Here is a 24,525-nt window from a genome sequence, read left to right on the forward strand (position 1 = left end):
ACGAAATGAAAGATTGGCCTCTCAACCCAGAGGAGAGAAGCAGAAGATTTTCTTGGAATATGGCTAGGCAGAGTCTGGTCTGGGTCAAGCTGAAGAGCTCCCAGAGTGTCCCCTCGGGGTCTCAGTTGCACCCACCCCCTCGCTCTCATCGATCTCATAGATCTCACAGATCTCCAGATTCACGGTTCGGAAACAGAAAAGGGGAGTTGTATTCAGACCGAGTTCCTATAAGAAGATCATAAAGACGACTGTATATTTACAACCAGAAGAATACACACGAAGCAGACACTGGCATGGAACTTCATCACCAACCGCATTATTCATTAATCAATCGTATCGACTGAACACTTTCTGTGTGCTGAGCACCCCGCTAAGCACTAGGGAGAGTACAATATGACAGAGTCGATGGACACGTTCCCTACCCTCAACAAGATCACAGTCTAGAGAGTGAGACAGACATTATTGACATTTGTTGTCTGTCTCCTCCTTCTAGCCTGTGAGCCCATTGTTGGGTAGGGATTGTCTCTATCTGTTGCTGAATTGTACTTTCCAAGCGCTTAGGACAGTGCTCTGCACACACTAAGCGCTCAATAAATACGATTGAATGAATATGCACATAAGTGCTGGATGGTGAAAACACAGGCTAGAAAGAACATCGACTCTTTTGAAACGTGGAGTTAGAGAAGGCTTTCGAGAATATCACAGACCGCCCGAAAGATAAACAAATGGGTTTTAGAGCAAATTAAGCCAAGGCTGTCTTTGGCAGGCCAAATGACTCGACTTAGATGAGCATATTTTGAACACTTCATCAGGAGGACTAATTCTCTGAAGAAGATATGAATGCTGGGAAAAGTCCGGGGAAAAGGTGGAAGAGGCAAACCAGCAGCTAGACGGATAGAAACCGTAACAATGAAAATGGAAGAACCGTTAGGAAGGTTACAGATTAGGGAGCAGGGCCGAGGAGAGGAGGGCGTCGGGGAGGCAAGAGCAGCAGGATGACACCGTGGGCCTCAGAGAAGCTACAGCTCTGGCACAGCCTCAGCAGTCAGGGGAGCGTGTTCTATCAGTCAGTCGATCGTATAGATTGAGCATTTACTGTGTGCGGAGCACTGTACTGAGCGCTCGGGAGAGTACAACATAATCAACTAATGGACACATTCTCTGCTCACAGCGAGCTTACAGTCTAGAAGGGGAGACAGACGTTAAGATAAATTAATAAAATTACAGATATGAATATAAGCGCCGTGGGGCTGGCGGGGGGAATGAATGAAGGGAGCGAGTCAGGGCGATGCAGAAGGGAGTGGGAGAAGAGGATCGGAAGGTTTAGTCAGGGAAGGCCTCTTGGAGGAGATGGGGCTTCAATAAGGCTCGGCGGAGGAGAGTAAATTGTCTGTCAGATACGAGGAGAGAGACGGATCCAGGCCAGAGGCAGGATGTGGGCGAGAGGTCGGCGGTGAGACAGACGAGATGGAGGTACAGTGAGAAGGTTAGCATCAGAGGAGTGAAGGGTGCGGGGTGGGTCGTAGTAGGAGTATAGAGAGGTGAGGTGGGGGGTGGGTGTCAGCGTCTTCACATTCTAATGCCCAGCAGGTATTCTGATGAAGGGATTCTGTGAGTTTTATTCTCTCTATGAATAAAGAACTAGAATCCTCACATGTCGGTTTTTTTGCGTGTGGTGATTTCATTCTACAAGTTTCCTCTAGATCGTAAGCTCGTCACGGGCAGGGAAGGGGTCCGCTAATTCTGTTGTTTTGTATTCTCCCAAGGGCTTAGTAGTGCTCTGCACATTGTGAGTGCTCAATAAATACCACTGATTGATCGATTGATTGATTTCCTCTGGAAACAGGCGCCTCTAGTCCCCAGGTCTACCTGGTCCTCGTGGGTAAGGAGGTTTGCCCACTGAGCCCTGGGCCAGGGGCCCTCTCCTGTGGGGCCGGGGTGATCGTTTCTGCCAAGTCAGCTCTGCGGAGGGGAGCACCAGCCTCTGATGATTTTCCTTTCTATCTGCTTCCTTCACCTGCTGGACTGTGCCGGCAGCCATAAAGGCAGTGCTTCTCGGTCGTTATCAGTGTTTCAAACACTCCATCACCACCTGCCCTGTCTGACTTCCTCAATTTAATGGTTTTACGAATGCCAAAATAAATGTTTTGGCAAGACTACTTTGTTGACTAATGCATACATTTCGGCTATTCACACGCCACAATCCTTTACTCAGTTTAATAATCCTTTCCTTTCTTGAGGAACCGACGGAGAGGTTCCTGTCCGCACGACCCTATCTGCACGGCGCTACTCTCCTACAACCACCCCACCCGCCCCTTCGCTCTTCTGATGCCAACCTTCTCACCGGACCTCCATCTCTTCTACCTCGCCCCCGACCTCTCGCCCACGTCCTGCCGTCTCTGTCCGGGAACGCCCTCTCTCCTCCGATCTGACGGACAAAGCCCTTTGAAAGGCACATCTCCTCCAAGAAGCCTTCCCTGTCTAAGTCTTTTTTCCTTTTCTTTCACTCCGTTTGGCGTCACCTTGACTCATTCCCTTTATTTATCCTCCCTCCCAGCCCCACAGCACTTATGTCCATATCCGTCATCTATTTTTACTGATGTCTCCCCGTCTAGACCGTAAACTCACTGTGGGCCGGGAATGTATCTGTTTTATTGTTATATTGTACTTTCCCAAATGCTTAGTAGACGCTAAGCACTCAATAAGTGCAACTGACTGACTGACTGCTGGTTTCTGGTACGGTGAGGACCGTGCCGTGGCTGAGGACGGTGGGTTTGGGGAGGGAATCGGACCAGTTCGGTGTGAGATTAATTGAGCGTGGCTTATCGGGAAGTAGGATGACCAACTGGAAAGAGCACAGGCCTGGGAGTCAGAGGATTCGGGTTCTAATTCCAGCTCTGCCAATAGCCTGCTGTGTGACCTTGGATAAGTCCCTACGCTTCCGGGCCTCGGTCAACTCGACTATAAGATGGGGATAAAATCCTACTCCCTCCTATTTAGACTGTGAACTCCACATGGGACAGGGACTGTATCTGACCTGATTATATTCTATCTACTCTAGCGCTTGTTAGAGGGCTTGGCACATAGTAAGTGCTTCACAGAAACCTTTCGGGGAGGGGGCAGTTTGGGCAGGACATCCATATGGAGAGGTCCTGGAGGCAAGGAGGAAAAGGGGGATTGTGGATTACATGAGGGGTGTCCAGCCTGATTTGCTCGTATCCACTCCAGTGCTTAGTACAATGCTCAGCGCATAGTAATAGCTTAACAGATACCATAATTAATATTACTATTATTAGAGGTAAGCGAGGAGAGGTAGATTTGGGAATCTTCCACGGCGAGTGGAAGATGAAGTTACAGGAATGGATTAAGGTCCCTGAGATAGGGAGGGTCAAACCGTCCACCAGCCCAGCCTGGACAGGGAGGGCCACATCTCCCAGCAGCCGCCGCTGGACATCTAGAACCGCACCTCTCAGCTGCCCCCACCAGACAGTGAGGGCCACATCTCCCATCAGCCCTCAGAAGACAGCAAGGGCCACATCAAGCGCTTAATACAGTGCTCTGCACATAGTAAGGGCTCAATACATACAATTGAATGAATGAATCTCCCATCAGCCCCCAGGCAAACCAAAGGAACCCGCTTTGCGAGCGGCTTTGGTCGGATGCCGGGTGTGGAGGTGTCGGGCTGTGGATTCTCATGGCTCCGCTCGAGGGGCCGGAGTGTGTCTTTGACGGGCTCCCGGCACCGTGCCGTGGGGATCTCCTGCACCTCCTCCTCCTCCATCACCTCCTCCGTCACCCACTCCATCATCTGCTCCATCATCCCCCTCCATCATCCTCCTCCATCTCCAGGTGACCCATACAAGTTGGGAGCCAGGGCGGCTGGTGCCGGGACCTTGTGTCCTGGAAGAGAGGAGTTTTTGGTTGTTGGTCTTTCTTTTTTTTTAAGCACTTACTATGTGCCAAGCACTCTTCTAAGCACTGGGTTTGATAGAGCAGATGGGGTAGTGAGAAGCAGACTGGCTTAGTGGGTAGAGCATGAGCCTGGGAGTCAGAAGGTCATGGATTCTAGACCAAGTTCTGCCACTCGTCTGCTGTGTGACCTTGGGCAAGTCACTTCTCTGGGCCTCAGTTGCCTCATCTGTAGGGCGGGGATCGAGACTGTGAGCCCCACGTGGGACAGGGACTGCGTCCACCGATTTGCTTGTATCCACTCCAGCGCTTAGTTCAGTATCCAGCACATAGTAAGCACTTAACAAACACCATAATTATTATCGTTATTATTCACGCTAATCAGGTTGGACCCAGACCTTCCCGGACTAAGCGCCCCTTTTCCTCTGCTTCCCTTTTCCTCTGCTCCTTCTCCCTTCCCCATCACCCCCACTCCCACCCTCTGCTCTACCCCTCTGCCCGCCCCACAGCCCTTGTGTGTATATATGTACTTATTTATAATTCTATTTATTTCATTAATGATGTGTATATATTTATAATTCTATTTATTTATAGTGATGCTATTGATGCCTGTTTACTTGTTTCGATGTCTGTCTCCCCTATTCTAGACTGTGAGCCTATTGTGGGCAGGGATTGTCTCTATTTGTTGCTGAACTGTATTTTCCAAGTGCTTAATACAGTGCTCTGCACACAGTAAGCACTCAATAAATACGACTGAATGAGTGAATGAATGAATATCTATTCCCGAATGGCGTATAATCAGGGCAGAGTTATCATTCTGCTCCTCGTGGGCACTAATCTTAGTGCCGTCCCACAATTTATTAATTATTAAATGCTACGTTATAAAATTACTTTAAAATGCTTGTTACAGTATGAGTTTTCTCGGAAACTTTTCGTCTGTTGCTTTTCTTATGGTGCTTGTTGAGTGCTTACTAGGCGCCAGGCACTCTACTAAGTGCTGGGGTAGATACAAGCTAATCGGGTTGGACCCAAGCATGTCCCACATGGGGATCACGGCCTTAAACCGTGGAGAAGTTAAGTAACTTGCCCGGGGCCACACAGCAGACAAGCGGCAGAGCCTGGATTAGAACCCAGATCCTCTGATTCCCAGGCCTGTGCTCTTTCCATTAGGCCACGCTACTTCTCGTTTACCCAGTGCCCCTCACTTGTTGCCTCCAGAGGCCTAAGTGTTTCAGATCAATGGCAGCAATTCCATCAAGACATCTTTCTCCACTGCTCTGCTCTGGGTTAGATATTTTTGAGCTCTCCTTTACCTCTTCCCACCGTCACTCCTTCTGCCTCAAATAGGGGCAGCTCCTGAGATTATCGCTTCCGAGACACCGTGGACGCCCAAGGAACACCATCACATTGGATGCTCTGTTGCAATCTTATGTTGAAGCAGCGAGGCCTAACATGGGAGTCAGAGGACTGGGGTCTAATCCAAGCCCTGCCACCTGCTTGCTGGGTGACCTTGAGCAAGTCACTTAACTTCTCCATACCCAAGTTTCTTCATCTGTAAAATGGGAAATAAAAACCTATTCTCTCTCCCCTTTAGAGTGCCAGCCCCGTGTGGGACAGGGACGTTTTCTGAGACGATTAATTTATCCCAGAGATTAATACAATGCTTGGCACACGGAGAGCACTTGAAAATACCTCAGTTACTTTAAAAATAATAATGGTAATAGTTGTTATAATAATGGTTCTGCCTGTAGCTGGTTAAGGTGGGTGAAGGCGACACACGTACGCACCCTCTGCAACATGCTGCGCCCTTGCCCCCCACCCTTGCTCACCGTCCTCTGTGCCCCAGCGGGCCCACCACAGGGAGGGTTGAAAATCTGCGCATGGCACTGCCCAAGATGCTTTAATCAATTCCTCCCTGTGGGGTCTCGGCTCTGAAGTCTCAATATTGTCGTCGTCCATAATTCATTCAATCGTATTTATTGAGTGCTAACTGTATGCAGAGCACTGTACTAAGCGCTTGGGAAAGTACAGTGCAACAATAAAGAGTGACAAACTCTGCCCACGACGAGCTCACGGTCTAAATAATCGTCATCAACAAAAGGCAGTTTGTGGGGCACGAATTGCAATGGAAAAATAAATGTACAGGTATTTCATATCATTACTGTCAAATGGTTCCGCTTTATAAGTTTTTAAAACTCCATCCCCTTCCCACTGGAGCTCCCGCTCCAGGTTGGGACCCATCTATCAGGATAGCTACAGTGGACAGAAAACAGCCCGTTCTTACATTCTTACTGAACCCCAAATTAAGGAATATATATATATATACATATATATATGCATGTATGTGTGTATGTATCACTCACTTCGAGATTCCAGGCTGCATTTAGGTGCACAACTGTTTGTTTCAACACCGCGGCTCACTCTCGTCAGTCACAGACATGTGTCGTCAGGAAAATGTTCCCTAATAACCTTCCTAATCGTGTTCCATCCAAAACCCACCCTGAGAAAATACACATTAGGGCACTACCGATTCTTTTGAATAATTAATCATGATTTTCAGTTCACACACCACAACACTTCTCCATTTGTTGGAAATTACTTTGAACACTGAAGTATTCTTCAGATGAAAATGCATACAAAACGCAGACGACGCTACCATGGGAAGCAGCGTGGCTCAGTGGAAAGAGCCCGGGCTTTGGAGTCATAGGTCATGGGTTCGAATCCCGGCTCTGCCACTTGTCAGCTGTGTGACTGTGGGCAAGTCACTTAACTTCTCTGTGCCTCAGTTCCCTCATCTGTAAAATGGGGATGAAGACTGTGAACTTCACGTGGGAAAACCTGATTACCCTGTATCTCCCCCAGCGCTTAGGACAGTGCTCGGCACATAGTAAGCGCTTAACAAATACCAACATTATTATTATTACCACAACTTTTTAGGCTGATTTAAGACCATTATGAGAAGAGATGAGCCAGAAGAAATTCTAAGGACAGAAAATAAACTGGTGTAATCAACCAACTGAGCTCCCGCAGTTGATCTTACCTTAAAACTCATCATTCTTGTGTACTCACAATCATCTGTAAGCTCATTCTGGGCAGGGAACATGTCTGCTAATTGTGTTGTACTGTATCTCCCAAGCACTCGGTAGAGTGTTCTGCTTATAGTAAGCACTCAAATACGACTGATCCGTAATCCCTCTGTATGCCCTGACTGAAGTATCCTACAGAAACACTACTTCACATACACATTCACTTCTCCTTCCTTCTCTCTGTAAATTATTTCAGTGTCCGGCTCCCCCGCTAAACGGTAAGTTCCTGGAAGGCAGGGAACATATTTTTCCACCTTTATTGTTCTTCCCCAAAGTCTTAGCACGATGCTCTGCACCCAGTACGGAGTCTAGCGGAAACAGCACCGCACAGGATGTCGGGAGACCCGGGCTCTAATCTCAGCTCTGCCGTTCGCCTGCTTTGTGACCTTGAGCAAATCACTTAACTTCTCTCTTCCTCAGCTTCCTCTTTGGCAAAATGGGAATTAAATACTTGTTTTCCCTTCCATTGAGATTGTGAGACCCGTCAGGGATTGTGTCTAATTGTATTGTCCCTACCCCAGTGCTGGATAAGCACTTGAGGAATGCCACAATTTAGTAGAGTAGGCACTCGATCAATAGTATTAATTCCTGAACATCCTCTTAAAAGCAGCATTTTTCTTATAAGAACGACGACACCTTGAACCCCCTGAATAATGCCATTTGTCAGCAGTAATAGTAAGCAGCGTGGCCTAGTGGAACGAGTACGGGCCTGGGAGCTGGAGGACGTGGGTTCTAATCCCAGCACCGCCACATAATAATAATGTTGGTATTTGTTAAGCGCTTACTATGTGCAGAGCACTATTCTAAGCGCTGGGGTAGACACAGGGCGATCAGGTTGTCCTACGTGAGGCTCACAGTTAATTCCCATTTTACAGATGAGGTCACTGAGGCACAGAGAAGTTAAGTGACTTGCCCACAGTCACACAGCTGACAAGTGGCATGCTGGCTGTGCGACCTTGAGCAAGTCACTTAACTTCGCTGTGCCTCATTTCCTCAACTGTAAAACGGGGATACCTGTGGTTCCTCCTCCTACTTAGACTGTGAGCCCCGTGCTGTGTCCGTCCTAATTAACCTGGGAACAGTGGGTGACACATACAAAATGTTTAACAAATACCATAAAAAAAGTGGAGACATTCAGTGCTTGGCCCTAAGGATGAAAGATGATTCGTTCATTCAGTCGTATCTTTTGAGCGCTTCCTGGGTGCAGAGTACTGTACTAAGCGCTTGGGAGAGTACAATATAACAATAGACAGACACGTTCCCTGTCCACCATAACAGTCCAGCGGGGGAGACAGACGTCAATATAAATAAATAAATTACAGATACTGCTTGTAATGGGTGAGTCAGAGAAGTCACTTGATGAATTCCCCACTCCCCTATTTTCATTTTTTCCCCTCTGAACAGTCTGTCTCCAGATGAAGGGCGCTGGCATGTTTCGACCACGCGATCACGGCTAAGGGAGGGGTTTGACACCTTAACCCTTTGGGCAAATCACTTACTTCTCTGGGCCTCAGTTCCCTCCTCTGTAAAATGGAGAGTAAGACTGAGCCCCACGTGGGATGACCAGATAATAATAATAATAATAATAATAATAATAATGTTGGTATTTGTTAAGCGCTTACTACGTGCCAAGCACCGTTCTAAGCACCAGATGGCCTTATATCTAGCCCGGCGCTTAGAACGGTGCTTGGCACATAATAAGCTCTTACCAAATACCATTTATTTTAACCCTGCAGCCCGCTTGGCAGGCAGGAACCACGAGGTGTGTCTACCCAACAGGGAATCTACTAATGGGGAGACCGTGAGCCCGTCGTTGGGCAGGGATGATCTCTATCTGTTGCCGAATTGTCCATTCCAAGCGCTTAGCACGGCGCTCTGCGCATAGTAAGCGCTCAATAAATGCTACTGAATGAATGAAATGATCAGGACATTCAGAACGGTTCGGATGAAGTCGCGGACAGGTGTGGCAAAGAGGAGAAAACATTTAGATTGTCGGGAGGCTGGGGGAAGGACCTCTGTGATCGGGGGCGTCCTGATGGTACCCTACATCTGGCCTGAAGCCGCTTTTAGACGTGCAAGTGGGGCGGCGCGTCCTGGGTCATTCGTTCGTGGAAAGAGCCCGGGCTTGGGAGTCAGAAGTCATGGGTTCGAATCCCACCTCTGCCCCTTGTCAGCTGTGTGACTGTGGGCAAGTCACTTAACCTCTCTGTGCCTCGGTTACCTCATCTGTAAAATGGGGATTAAGACTGTGAGCCTCATGTGGGACAACCTGATTACCCCGTATATCCCAGCGCTTAGAACAGTGCTCTGCACATAGTAAGTGCTTAACAAATACCAACATTATTATTCATTCATCCAGTGGTATTTATTAGGCACTTACTGTGTGGAGAGCACTCGACTATGGGCTTGGGAAAGAACAATACAGCAACAACAGAAGGAGAAGCAGCCTGGCTTTTAGTGGAGTCAGAGGGCGTAGATTCTAATCCCGGCTCCGCCGCTCGTCTGCTGCGTGACCTTGGGCAAGCCGCTTAACTTCTCTGTGCCTCAGTGACCTCATCTGTCAAATGGGGATGAAGACTGTGAACCCCACGTGGGACAACCTGATGACCTCGTATCTATCCCAGCGCTTAGACAGTGCTTGGCACATAATAAACGCTTAACAAATACCATAATAACTATTATTAACTATTATTACTCTTATTGTTATTGTTTTAAACAGTGACAATCCCTGCCCACAACGAGCTCACAGTCTAGAGCAGTCAGTCATTCCCCACTTAGTTGCCTTCTACGTCACTTTAATGCTCAACTGAAAATGATCTCAGTGTCGGGCTTGACTGAAATTTCAGCAGACACTCTGACCCCAATCCAGGGTTTTATTTTTATCGATCTACACCGCACATATAGGATTAGATTAGAAGGTGGGTTCTAATCCCCGATCCGTCACTCGTCAGCTGGGTGACCTTGGGCAAGTCACTTCACTTCTCTGGGCTTCAGTTCCCTCATCTGTAAAATGGGGATTGAGACTGTGAGCCCCACAGGGGACAACCTGATGACCTCGTCTCTCCCCCAGCGCTTAGAACGGTGCTTGGCACATAGTAAGCGCCTAACAAATGCCATCATTATTATTATTATTGAGGGGCTGACGGGACTCCCGCAATCATTCATTCATTCATTCAATAGTATTTATTGAGCGCTTACTATGTGCAGAGCACTGTACTAAGCGCTTGGGATGAACAAGTCGGCAACAGATAGAGACGGTCCCTGCCGTTTGACGGGCTTACGGTCTAATCGGGGGAGACGGACAGACGAGAACGATGGCACTAAACAGCGTCAAGGGGAAGAACATCTCGTAATAACCGATGGCAAATAAATAGAATCGAGGCGATGTACAATTCATTAACAAAATAAATAGGGTAACGAAAATATATACAGTCGAGCGGACGAGTACAGTGCTGTGGGGAGGGGAAGGGAGAGGTGGAGGAGCAGAGGGAAAAGGGGAAAATGAGGCTTTAGCTGCGGAGAGGTAAAGGGGGGATGGCAGAGGGAGTAGAGGGGGAAGAGGAGCTCAGTCTGGGAACGCCTCTAGGAGGAGGTGACTTTTAAGTAAGGTTTTGAAGAGGGAAAGAGAATCAGTTTGGCGGAGGTGAGGAGGGAGGGCGTTCCAGGACAGCGGGAGGACGTGACCCAGGGGTCGACGGCGGGATAGGCGAGACCGAGGGACGGCGAGGAGGTGGGCGGCAGAGGAGCGGAGCGTGCGGGGTGGGCGGTAGAAAGAGAGAAGGGAGGAGAGGTAGGATTCCCCACCCCAAAGCAGGTAGCAGATTTTGTATTTAATCTGCCCGGAAGAGGCGGTGAACTCAAGTGGAACACGATAGAAGTTGCAGAGGCTAAAAATTGGGATTTTATCCAATCCCCCAGGCTGGTGTCTGTAGAAAAGCCTTGCTGTTTGAGTCCCCGAGACCTTCGCCCACGCTTGATGATCCTGGCGTTTGATAAGCGCTTACTCTGTGCCAGGCACTGTACTAAGTGCTGGGGTGGATACAAGCAAATCGGGTTGGACACAGCCGGCTCATCGGGGGCAGGCTCTGTCGAGATTGGTATTTAATAATAATAATAATAATAATTTTGGTATTTGTTAAGTGCTTACTATGTGCCAGGCACTGTACTAAGTGCTGGGGTGGATACAAGCAAATCGGGTTGGACACAGCCGGCTCATCGGGGGCAGGGTCTGTCGAGATTGGTATTTATTAATAATAATAATAATAATAATTTTGGTATTTGTTAAGCGCTTACTATGTGCCAAGCACTGTTCTAAGAGCTTACTATGTGCCAGGCACCGTACTAAGCGCTGGGGTAGATTCAAGCTAATCACGTTGGACACGGTCCCTGTCCCCCATGGGGCTCACAGTCTTCATCCAGATGAAGGGAACTGAGGCACAGAGAATACTAATAATAATGATGGCATTTGTTAAGCGCTTATTATGTGCCGAGCACTGTTCTAAGCGCTGGGTAGATACAAGGTCATCAGGTTGTCCCAGGTTGGAATCACAATCTCAGTCCCCATTTTCCAGATGAGGGAACTGAGGCCCAGTGAAGTCAAGTGCTTAAAAAAATGCCATAATTATGACTATTATTATTGCCCCAGTGCCTAGAGCAGTGCTTGGCACAGAGTAAAAGTGTTTACCAGATACCATCATCATTATTCTCGCCCCAGTGCTTAGAGCAGGGCGTGGCACAGAGTAAGCGCTTAACAGATGCCATCACTGTTAGTCATTCAATCGAATTGATTGAGCGCTTACTCTGTGCCGAGCACTGTACTAAGCGCTTGGAATGGACAATTCGGCAACAGATAGAGACCATCCCTGCCCAATGACGGGCCCTAGTGCTTGGAGCAGTGCTCGGCACAGAGTAAGCGCTTAACAGACACCATCGTCATTATTCTCGCCCCAGTGCTTGGAGCAGAGCTCGGCACAGGGTAAGGGCTTAAAAGACACCATCGTCATTAATCTCGCCCCAGCGTTTAGAGCAGAGTTCGGCACAGGGTAAGCGCTTAACAGACACCATCGTCATTATTCTCGCCCCAGTGCTTAGAGCAGAGTTCGGCACGGGGTAAACGCTTAACAGACACCATCGTCATTATTCTCGCCCCAGCGCTTAGAGCAGAGTTTGGCACGGGGTAAACGCTTAACGGACACCATCGTCATTAATCTCGCCCCAGCGCTTAGAGCAGAGTTCGGCACGGGGTAAACGCTTAACAGACACCATCGTCATTAATCTCGCCCCAGCGCTTAGAGCAGAGTTCGGCACGGGGTAAGCGCTTAACAGACACCATCGTCATTTTTCTCGCCCCAGCGCTTAGAGCAGAGTTCGGCCCAGGGTAGGCGCTTTACAGACAGCATCAAGATTATTTTTGCACGAGCGCTTAGAGCGGGGCTTGGCACAGAGTAAGCGCTTAAGAAGTGCCACATTAATTCTTCTTCTCCTTCTTACGGTGCAGCCCTAAGGAGTGACAACCGGCCAGGGCCGCCCGACCGTGAGCCCACGGTCGGGCGGGGACGGTCTCTATCTGTTGCCCGAACGTCCATGCCCAGCGCTTGGTCCAATGCTCTGCGCACAATCGCTGCGATTGAATGAACGCCTGACCCCCTGCCCACTACGAGGGGGCGGGAGGGAGAGGCAGAGAGCGAACAGCGACGGACTGACGGCCCCTGAAAGAAATGCCAGCTGCATTAGGGATGCTTCGCGGCTCGGGGGCCCGAGCCCGGCCTGGGGAGTCCGAGGTCGTGCGTTCTAATCCCGCCTCCGCCGCTTATCCGCTGGGTGACTCTGGGCCAGTCACTTCCCTCCTCCGGGCCTCGGTGCCCTCCTCGGCGAAATGGGGATGAAGACGGGGAGTCCCACGGGGGGGGATCACCCGATCACCATCTATCCCCCCCCGCCCCCCGCCCCCCGCCCCAGCGCTTAGAACAGTGCATGGCGCACGGTAAGCGCTGAACCGAGAAGCAGCGCGGCTCCGTGGAAAGAGCCCGGGCTCTGGAGCCACAGGTCATGGGTTCAAATCCCGGCTCGGCCACTTGTCAGCTGGGTGACTTCACTTCTCGGTGCCTCGGTTCCCTCATCTGGAAAATGGGGATGAAGACTGGGAGCCCCACGTGGATTCCCCTGTGTCTCCCCCAGCGCTTAGAACAGTGGTCGGCACAAAGTGAGCGCTTAACAAATACCAACATCCTCAGATACCATCGCATCACGTCCGCCGAACGAACTCTCTTCCCCTCTTCAGAGCCCTGAGAGCTCACCTCCTCCAGGAGGCCTTCCCTTTCCCTCTGCTCCTCCCCTCCGCTGAGCACTGTGCTCATCTGTCTTGATCAGGGAAGCAGCGTGGCTCAGTGGAAAGAGGCCGGGCTTGGGAGTCAGAGGTCATGGGTTCGACTCCCGGCTCTGCCACTCGGCAGCTGGGTGACTGTGGGCGAGTCACTTCCCTTCTCTGGGCCTCAGTTCCCTCCTCTGTAAAATGGGGATGAAGACTGGGAGCCCCACGTGGGACCACCTGATGACCCCGGATCTCCCCCAGCGCTTAGAACAGTGCTCGGCACCTAGTAAGCGCTTAACAAATACCAACATTATTATTATTATTGATCATTTATCGCCCTATTTCTTTTGTCAACGAGCCGTCCGTCCCCTTCATTCTGTCGATCTCGATGCTACCGTCTCGTTTTTGCTTCCTTCTCTTTTGCTCTGCCTTCTGCCTCCCCCCCTTTCGACCGCGAGCCCTTCGTCGGGCGGGGAGGGTCTCCTTCTTTTGCCCCACTGTCCCTTCCAAGCGCTCAGTCCAGTGCTCCGCACCCAGTAAGCGCTCAATAAATACTACTGAATGAAGGAGCCTCTCCATGCTTCTACTGATCTCGATGATGATGCTTCGTTTGCTTCTCTTTGGCTCGGCCGCCCGTCTCCCCCCTTTAGACCGCCCCCCCGCCCCCACCCCGAAGCAGCGCGGCTCAGTGGCAAGAGCCCGGGCTGGGGAGTCAGAGGTCGTGGGTTCGAATCCCGACTCCGCCGCTTGTCAGCGGTGCGACGGTGGGCAAGTCGCTTCACTTCTCTGGGCCTCAGTTCCCTCATCTGGAAAATGGGGGTGAAGACTGGGAGCCTCACGTGGGACAACCTGATCCCCCTGTCTCTCCCCCAGCGCTTCGAACAGTGCTCTGCACCTAGTAAGCGCTTAACAAATACCAACATTATTATTCCCAGCGCTTAGTCCAGTGCTCCGCACGTAGTAAGCGCTTAACAAATACCGACATTATTGCTATTATTATTCCAAGCGCTTAGTCCAGTGCTCCGCACATAGTAAGCGCTTAAACACCAACATTATTACTATTATTATTCCCAGCGCTTAGTCCAGTGCTCCGCACGTAGTAAGCGCTTAAACACCAACATTATTACTATTATTATTCCCAGCGCTTAGTCCAGTGCTCCGCACATAGTAAGCGCTTAACAAACACCGACATTACCATTATTATTCCCAGCGCTTAGTCCAGTGCTCCGCACGTAGTAAGCGCTTAACAAACACCAACATTATCATTATTCCAAGCGCTTAGAACAGTGCTCCGCACCTAGTAAGCGCGTAACAAATACCGACCCCATTACTATTATTATTCCAAGCGCTCAGCCCAGTGCCCCGCACACAGTAGGCGCCCAATAACTACTCCTGAACGAACTGACCGTTCTCTCTCTCCGCCGCCCCAGCGTGCCTTCCTAGCGGCGCCCAGCCCAGTGCTCCGCACAGGGTCAGCGCTCGACCGATACTATTGACCGAAGGAAGGAAGGAAGGAAGGAAGGAAGGAAGGAAGGAAGGAAGGAAGGAAGGAAGGAGTGAGGCTGATGATTTGGGGCGTCGGGGTGCCGGGCGGCCCCGCGGGTCTTACCGGCGGCAGGAGGGCGACGAGCAGCAGCGGCGAGAGGAGGAGGAGGAGGAGGCGGCGGCGGCGGGGGGCCATAGGGCAGGGCCGGGCCGGGCCGGGCCGAGGCTCCGCCGGCCGCTTCGGCTCCGCGCTCGGAACCCGCCCCTTCCCCCGCCCCCGCCCCCAGCGCGCGCCCGACACTCCGGGCCCCGCCCCCCCCACCGCCGGGACACGCCCCCTGTCACTCCCGGCCCCGCCCACCGGCCGCTCAACCCCGCCCCCTCACCAATCAGCGCTCGCCCTCCCGTCCCGGCCCCGCCCACTCACAGCTCAACCCCGCCCCCTCTCCAATCAGCGCTCGCCCTCCCGCCCTGGCCCCGCCCACCCGTAGCCCGGCCACGCCCCCTTCCCCATCAGCGCGCGCCCCCTCCAGTCCTGACCCCGCCCATCCGCCGCTCAACCCCGTCCCCTCTCCAATCAGCGCTCGCCCTCCCGCCCTGGCCCCGCCCACCCGTAGCCCGGCCACGCCCCCTTCCCCATCAGCGCGCGCCCCCTCCAGTCCTGACCCCGCCCATCCGCCGCTCAACCCCGTCCCCTCTCCAATCAGCGTGCGCCCTCCGGGCCTGACCCCGCCCACCCGGATCTCAGCCCCGCCCCCTCTCCAATCAGCGCTCGCCCTCCGTCCCGACCCCGCCCCATCCGCAGTCCGGCCCCGCCCCCTTCCCCAATCAGCGCGCGCCCTCCCGTCCCGGCCCCGCCCACTCACAGATCAACCCCGCCCCTTCCCAATCAGCGCGCGCCCCCCTCCAGTCCTGACCCCGCCCATCCGCAGCTCAACCCCGCCCCCTCTCCAATCAGCGCGCGCCCTCCGGTCCCGGCCCCGCCCACTCGCAGCTCAACCCCGCCCCCTTTCCAATCAGCGCGCGCCCCCCTCCAGTCCTGACCCCGCCCATCCGCAGCTCAACCCCGCCCCCTCTCCAATCAGCGCGCCCCCTCCAGTCCCGGCCCCGCCCACTTGCAGCTCAACCCCGCCCCCTCTCCAATCAGCGCGCGCCCTCCAGTCCTGGCCCCGCCCACCCGAAGCCCGGCCACGCCCCCCTCGCTCCCATAATAATAATGTTGGTTATCTGTTAAGTGCTTACTATGTGCCAAGCACTGTTGTAAGCGCTGGGGGAGCTACAAGGTAATGAGGTTGTCCCACGTGGGGCTCACGGTCTTACTCCCCCATTTGACAGGTGAGGGAACTGAGGCCCGGAGAAGTAAAGTGACCTGTCCAAAGTCACACAACTGACAAGTGGCGGTGGCGGGATTCGAACCCAGGACCTCCGACTCCCAAGCCCGGGCTCTTTCCACTGGACCTGCTTCTTTACTGGCCCCGCCCCCCGCAGCTCGGCCCCGCCCCTCCCCCCGCGCGCCCATAACCTGGCCCCGCCCACTCTCTCATAGTAATTACGATGACGTTTCATAAACGCTTACTATGTGCCAAGCACTGTTCTAAGCGCTGGGGGAGATCCAAGGTCATCAGGCTGTCCCCCGTGGGGCTCCCGGTCTTCATCCCCACTTTCCAGATGAGGTCACTGAGGCCCAGAGAAGTGAAGTCACTTGCCCAAGCTCACACAGCTGACAGGTGGCGAGGGGGGATTAGAACCCACGACCTCTGACTCCCCAGCTCTTGCCACTGAGCCACGTGGCTAGTTCCCCCCCCCTCCCACCACGAGTTCGAATCCCGGCTCTGCCACTTGTCAGCTGTGTGACTGTGTGCAGGTCACTTCACTTCTCTGGGCCTCAGTTACCCCATCTGTAAAATGGGGATTAACTAGGAGCCTCAAGTGGAACGACCCGATGACCCTGTATCTCCCCCAGCGCTTAGAACAGTGCTCTGCACATAGTAAGCGCTTAACAAATACCAAAGTTATTATTACCACAGCTCAGCTACGCCCACTCTGTCGTTACTCATCCCCGCCCCCAGCCTCCACCCCTTGTCTGCCGTGTGACCTTGGCCAAGTCACTTCACTTCTCTGGGCCTCAGTTCCCTCATCTGTCAAATGGGGATTGAGACTGTGAGCCCCACATGGGCCAGGGACTGTATCCCTCCCCTGCCCCCTGTGCTTAGTACAGTGCCTGCCACATAGTAAGTGCTTAACAAACACCGTTACTGATATTGTCACTTTTCTGTTCCTCGGTCTCCACATCTGTGAAGTGGGGGTTCAATATTTGTTTAATAATAATTATGGGATTTGTTATGTGCTTACTATGTGCTGTACGCCGGGGTGGATCCAAGCAAATCGGGTTGGACACAGTCCCTGTCCCATGTGGGGCTCACGGTCTCAATCCCCATTTTACAGATGAGGGAACTGAGCCCCAGAGCAGTGAAGTGACTTGCCCAAGGCTGCACAGCAGACAAGCGGCGGAGTCGGGATTAGAACCCAGGACCTCCGGACTCCCAGGTCCGTGCTCTATCCACTACGCCGTGCTGCTTCCTCACCATGCCGCTAGACTTTGAGCCTTAGATAAGGAACTGGGTCCAAGCTTCTGATCTTTTATTTATTCCAATGTTTGGTTCATAGTGATCCTTACCGATTATTATTATTATTATTTTGCAGGGAAAAAGCCCCTGCTTTCTTGCTAGCGGTTCACCCCGCTGGTTCACCCTCAACAACCGAGGATGGGTTTTCGGCTGGGATGCAGCGTCATCGCAGAGTTTGTTTCACTGTGTCCTTTAAACGGTTAATAACGTTGTTATTTGTTGAGCGCTTACTATGTGCCGAGCACTGTTCTAAGCGCTGGGGTAGATACAGGGTAATCAGGTTGTCCCACATGAGGCTCACAGTTAATCCCCATTTTACAGATGAGGTAACTGAGGCACAGAGAAGTGAAGTGACTTGCCCACAGTCACACAGCGGACAAGTGGCAGAGCCGGGATTCGAACTCATGACCTCTGACTCCCAAGCCCGTGCTCTTTCCACTGAGCCACGCTGCTTCTCTACAGCGTGGAGTTCCTCAGATCTCCTTGCTCTCAGCTTCCATGCAGCAATTGGCTTATCTTGCTGTTGCTCCTCTCCTCACAGCCTCCTCTCTGACCTCCCCGCCTCCAGTCTATCCCCACTCCAGTCCTACTTCGCTCTGCCGCCAGGATCATTTTTCTGCAAAAATGCTCGGTCCATATTTCCCCACGCTGCAAGAAAGTTCAAGTAGTTGCCCATCCATCTCCGCATTAAACAGAAACTCCTTACGACTGGCTTTACGGCATTCGATAATCATCTCACACCGTCCTACTTTATTCATTCGTTCAATAGTATTTATTGAGCGCTTCCTATGGGCAGAGCACCGGACTAAGCGCTTGGAATGGACAAGTCGGCAACAGATAGAGACGGTCCCTGCCGTTTGAAGGGCTCACGGTCTAATCGGGGGAGACCGACGGACGAGAACGATGGCAATAAATTTACCTCGCTGCCCTCCTACTACGACCAAGCCAGCACCTTTCACACCTCTCGTGCCGATTTAGTGGCTGTACCTCAATCTCGTCTATCTCGCCTTCACCCGGCCCTCCCTCTTCACACCCGACAGACGATTATTCTCCTTTTCAAAGCCTTATTGAAGGCACGTCTCCTTTAATAGGCCTTCCCTGACCTCCTTTCTTCCTCTCTCCCTCCCTTCTGCGAGTCGCCCTGATCTGCTCCCTTTTCACCCCTCCCTCAGCCCCACAGCACTTACGTCCGTATCCGTCATTTGTCTCTATATATTTCTGTCCGTCTCCCCTCTAGATTGTGAGCTTGGTGTGAGCGGAGAACGTGGCTACCACCTCTGTTATATTCTACTTAGTCGATCTGAGTCAAAAACTTAGTATTTATTGTGTGCAGACCATTGAACTAAGCGCTTGGAAGAGTGTATAGAGTGTACATAGCTAATAGAGCGATAAACAGACAAATTCCCTGCTCACGACAAGCTTATACTCTCCCAAGCGCTTGATACAGTGTTCTTCACCCCATAAGCACTCAGTAAATACGATCGATCGATTGACTGATCACACCGTCCACCCAACAGCTGTGTTAACATGAATAGAGCTTCGATGCTTGGAGACCGACTGCGTTCCAGAACTGCACTGCTGGTGATCTGGTTTTGCCATTTAATCTTTGGTCTGGCCCATAAATGATACCGATGGAACCGCTCGAGGAAGTCCCGGGAGGGGAGCCTGGCTGCGGTGTATGGGGGATCCAGATCTCTCAGCCGTAAAGAAGGTTGGACAACGATCCAGCTCTGTCGACTTTTATTGTTTTAATGAGATGTTCATCCCCTGGATTCTATTTTTTGCTATTGTTCTTGTCTGTCCGTCTTCCCCCGATTAGACTGTAGCCCGTCAAAGGGCAGTGACTGTCTCTGTTACCGATTTGTACGTTCCAAGCGCTTAGTACAGTGCTCTGCACATAGAAAGTGCTCAATAATTGAATGAATGAATGAATGGACTTTGTCTGGTCTTCAGTCTGATATCCTACTTCTGTCACGCTCCGATAACCTCTCAAAGGACACGGTGCCTTTGTCCTTTGCTTTTCGACTTCCTCCTTCCCCGCTCCCTTTCTCCTCTTCTTTCTTTCGCAGCTTCCTCTCTACCTCCACCCTCATCCCCCCACCTTTCCCCGGACCTTCTAGCTCCCCTTCCTCTGTCCCTTGGTTTTCCTGCAGCTGCCATTTTTGTGGGATTATGTTCTTGTAGCACCACACGGTTACTGAAAACTCCGGCAGTTGGACTTCTGGTAACCGCGGCCGACAGTGGCCGTTTCTTCATCCGGTCAAGTCCACTTTGGCCGGGGAGCATCCCCTAATTCTGCCACTGTGTGCTGGACAAAACTGGAGTGGAAGTGGTTATATTCTAGTAGAACCAAGTGTCCTGGCTTTATATTAAACACTGTTAATACTCGAAACTTTATTAAAAAAACACATCTCCTCCAAGAGGCCTTCTCTTAGCCCTCATTTCCTCTTCTCCCACTCCCACCTGTGTTTCCCTTGCACTTGGATTCGCCTGCTTTATTCACCTCATCTTCAGCCCCCCCAGCACTTATGTACATATCCATAATTTATTTATATTAATGTCCGTCCCCTTCTCTAGACTTTAAGCTCCTAGAAAGTATCCGCCAGCTCCGCTGTATTCTCCCAGGTGCTTTGTTGGGTGCTCTGCACACAGTAAGCTCTCGAATACAATGATCTATTGTAACGGCAAGATGTGTACAATTTATTGTGAATGCCAAATCCACCGGGGTTCAAATTAGAGCAATTGAGTGTAGGGGGGAGAAGAATGAACCAAAACGAAGGACCATGTGATCTGAAAGCCCTCTGGCGATCTCTCCCTACACGCAATAATATTAAAGGAGCAGAACCTAGTTATATATAATTACTAGAGGAAATACCCTGTCTTCACCGGTTCTCATTCTCTCTCCCATTTTGTTTCCTCTTCCTCATTTTTTCTCCTTGTGTTCTCTGAATTGCTCGCCTCCACTGATTCCGTACCCCTCTCTGTCTCTTTTCCTTCCCATGTGACATCTAGGTGTCTATTTTTGGGTGCTTGAGGATATAACCCCATCTGTGTGCCCTAGCTTCAAGTCTGTATAACTGTGTCAGGATATTCCTGAATGTCTTTGTCTGTACACCTAGCTCTCTGGAACTTATGAGGTATTTCTCTCTGTGTAGTCTGAGCAGGTGAGGGCATGTGAGCATTAATGTGAGGTCAGACAGTCTCTGTCCCGCATGGAGACTCACAGTCTTATTTATTGCTATTGTTTTTGTCCCCGATTAGACCGTAAGCCCACCAAAGGGCAGGGACTGTCTCTATCTGTTACCGATTTGTACATTCCGAGCGCTTAGTAGAGTGCTCTGCACATAGTAAGTGCTCAATAAATACTACTGACTGAACAGGTAATGAATCTCCATTTGACAGTGGAGGAAACGGAGGCACAGAGAAGTTAAGTGACCTGCCCGAGGTCTCCCAGCAAGCGATTGGCAGAGACAGCATTAGAATCCAGGTCTTCCGACTCCCAGGCTCTTGCTCTTCCCACTAGGCCACACTGCTTCTCGGTTGTGGAAAGTCAGTATCTAAGCGGGAAAGAGCTGGGGGGCCTCGAGGGCAGTGATCGGCGGTTTAGACTGACAGCTCCTTGAAGGCAGGGATCCTGTCTACTAAGTTGTACTCTCCTAAGCGCTCAGTACCCAGTTGTACCTCCACTAAGCTCTCAAAAAAAACTATTGATCGGCGTGGAGGGGAACGGGCAGCCACGGGAGGGTTTTGAAGAGCGGAGAGACGCGTGGGTACGGACTGAAGGGGAAGAGGCTGGAGGGCAGGGAGGAGGAGGTGGCTGCGGCGAATGGCCGAGAAAGGACAAGAACGCGTGCAGAATGAACGTGGGAGACTTTCACGGGCCCCAGGGCACAGGGCACCGCGGCAAGGGGAAATGCGAATTTGCCGCACGGAGCTGGTTGATGGATGGGTGAAGGGTACTTTCGTTGTGGCACTTCACGAGAAATACCAGGGCTCCGTCCTGGCACGTCTCCAACGTTACCCTTTCTATTTTCAAAAAGATTCGGGGATTTAAAACTTCTGCTTGGAAAGCCCCTGAGGCATGGCTTGGGAGCACTCTGAACGGTGCGGCCGTCCAAAGTTAACAACGATGGATACCTGAAAGACAATCATCAAAAACCCCCAGGAGTTTGACACTCACGCACACAAACACACACACACACTGTGCTGTAGTGGACAGAGCAGGGGCCTGGAAGTCAGAAGGACCTGTGTTCTAATCCCAAACCCACCACTTGCCAGCTGTGTGACCTTGGGCAAGTCATTTGACTTCTCCATGCTTTAGTCGTCTCGTCTGTAACACGGAGATTAAGATGGTGAGCCCTGTGTGGGACACGGGTTGGGTCACATCTGATTAGCTCATATCTACCTCAGCGCTTAATGCAGTGTCTGGGACACAGTAAGCGCTTAACAACTACCATGAAGCGAAACAAAGAAATCCCCCCTACTCCCAGCTCTATTAGAGATGATTCAACTGAGGAGAAATGGAAATAGATGCAGCAACTCTCTATTCTGGTTAAGTCTGTGATCTTCAGCTAAAAAGTATAATTTTCATGCGAATGGGAAAACGGTACCTAATTTAACTTCAGGAATCAGGAGTGATGCATACATTAGGGATGATGCATTCCTCATCCTGGAAATCCCCACCTCACCCCACTTCTGCATGTGTATTTTCAGCTTTCAAATGGGAAAGAGTGGCAGAAAATGTCTTAGTGGGAGCGTTGGTTAACTGTTTGTTATGAAGTCTTCCCGAAGAGCAGCGACCGCTGGTTCTTAAGAATGTCTTTCACGCAGCATATGAGACTTAGAGAGGCATTACTCTACATCGCAGAGTTCTGAGGTTTCTTTGTAACACTTAGGATGACGAAGGGAAGATGCTTTTGCAAAACTCTGACACCAGACACCCAGACTAGAGCCGGGGACACCGGGTGAGAAGGTTGTAGGTTTAGTTAGGAATCTTTAGCCTATCTGAAGGTGATGTTCTTAATGTGAAATTTAACAGACAGGTATTTTTTTTATCAGTCACCCAGTTAGCCATTCCGCTCTCCACTGCATCCTTCAACAGGAAGGTTAAAAATTTAAATAAACAGTCAATCTAGTGCCGGCTTCAGTAGTAAGTGCGTGGCTCAGTGGAAAGAGCCTGGGCTTCGGAGTCAGAGGTCATGGGTTCGACTCCCGGCTCTGCCACTTGTCAGCTGTGTGTCCGTGGGCAAGTCACTTCACTTCTCTGTGCCTCAGTTACCTCATCTGTAAAATGGGGATTAACTGTGAGCCTCACGTGGGACAACCTGATTAACCTGTATCCACCCCAGTAATTAGAACAGTGCTCTGCACGTAGTAAGCGCTTAACAAATACAAACATTATTATTATTATTATTATTAAATACCCCTGGGTGACTGCCGACTCATCCATGAACGTACTTTGTTACATGTAAAGTTATTTCTGCTAGAACACCTGCCTCCATTGCACCGTTGGATAGGATGGGAAGGATTAGATTAGGAAATGTTCTTCCCCCAACATGAGTCTGCTGTGGTAGAGAAGCAGCTTGGGCTAGTGCAAAGAGCTCAAGACTGGCCGTCGGGAAACTTGAATTCTAATCCCAGTTCCGCCATTTGCCTGCTGTGTGACCCTGGGCAAGTCGCTTCACTTCTCTGTGCCTCAATTTCCTCATCCTAGCCTGGAAGCCCAATCTGGCAAAGAGAAGTGAAGTGACTTGGCCAAGGTCACATGGCAGACAAGTGGCAGGGCGCAGATTAGAACCCAGGTCCTTCTGACTCCCAGGGCTGTGCTCTAGCCACTAGGCCACACTGTGTAAGCGTGACTTAGTGGAAAGAGCCCGGGCTTGGGAATCAGAGGTCGTGGGTTCTAATCCTGGCTCCGCCACTTAGCCATGTGACTTTGGACAAGTCACTCAACTTCTCTGTGTCTCATTTACCCCATCTGTAAAACGGGGATTAAGACTGTGAGCCCTACGTGGGACAGCCCGATGACCTTATATCTAGCCCAGCGCTTAGAACGGTGCTTGGCACATAATAAGCACTTAAATACCATCATCAAGTCACTTCATGGGGCCTCAGTTTCCTCACCTGTAAAATGGGGATTCAATACCTATGACGATCATTATTGCTATTCTGGTGGTATTTGTTAAGCGCTTCCTATATGTCAAGCACTGTTAAAAGCCCTGGGGAAGATTCCAGTTAGGTTGGACGTCCCTGTTCCAGATGGGGCTCTCAGTCTAAATAGGAGGGAAAAATGGTATCGAGTCCTCATTCTACGGTTGAGGAAACTAAGGCACAGAGAAGTTAAGGGACTTGCTCGAGGTCACGCAGCAACCAAGTGGCAGAGCTGGGATTAGACTCCAGGTCTCTGACTCTCGTCGGGCCTGGACTCTTTCCACCAGGCCACGCTGCATCTCCCTCCAGACTAGACTGTTCAGCCCCAGGAGGTTCAGGAACCATGTCTGACCTGATTATGTTGCATGTACTCCAGCAATTAATATAGCGTATGGCATATAGTGAGCGCTAACAAATACAGTTATTGTCATCACCTTAAGCCTGGGGGTCCACAGGTTCCCTTCCCCCTTTATTTAAAAGTTATTTAGGGCGCGTCACCTTCCTCCAAGAGGCAACCATGTAACAAAACCACGTTTTTGTTGCGTCAGATCGCACTGCGAAACAAATCTCTAAATGGGTTGAGCTGATGTTTTCGGGGAGGAATACTACGAGGGGCAAAACCATGGTGATCGTTAAGGGATTGGAATATACACAGCAATGAGTTTAGCTTTTAAATATTCAAGACTTAGGATCATAGAGAAGGTGGCCAACAACGTAGAGACACCATTTTCTAGTTTGGGGTTTTTTGTTTTTTTTATTTTTTGACAGGGACAGTCCTAAAATTGAGAACTGAGAGAAGGCTTAGAGCTTGATCCTAAGAAACTGTAGCAACGAGACGCCCCACAGGAACAGCTTACTTGACGTCTAAAAAGCCGATGATGTCAGTCTTACCGTCAGTTAGGGGAGGAACTGGGAAGAAGAGAAAGAAGTGTTTGAATTGGGCCAGATCTTTGTTCTG

General features: G+C 50.9%; 1 protein-coding gene across 1 annotated transcript in view; it reads right to left on the minus strand.

The window, feature by feature from the left end:
- TNFRSF11A (TNF receptor superfamily member 11a) overlaps positions 1–19,510 on the minus strand; it is a 43,475-nt gene extending 23,965 nt beyond the window's left edge. The window contains exons 1-2 of the mRNA XM_029053597.1: positions 19,384–19,510; positions 14,915–14,967 (exon numbers count right to left, since the gene is read on the minus strand). Of these exons, the coding sequence (XP_028909430.1) occupies positions 14,915–14,967; positions 19,384–19,510 (180 nt within the window). The remainder of the gene's footprint in view (positions 1–14,914; positions 14,968–19,383) is intronic.
- Positions 19,511–24,525: the final 5,015 nt, after the last annotated feature.

This window comes from Ornithorhynchus anatinus, chromosome X3 (genome assembly GCF_004115215.2).
Source record: "Ornithorhynchus anatinus isolate Pmale09 chromosome X3, mOrnAna1.pri.v4, whole genome shotgun sequence".
Taxonomy (NCBI): domain Eukaryota; kingdom Metazoa; phylum Chordata; class Mammalia; order Monotremata; family Ornithorhynchidae; genus Ornithorhynchus; species Ornithorhynchus anatinus.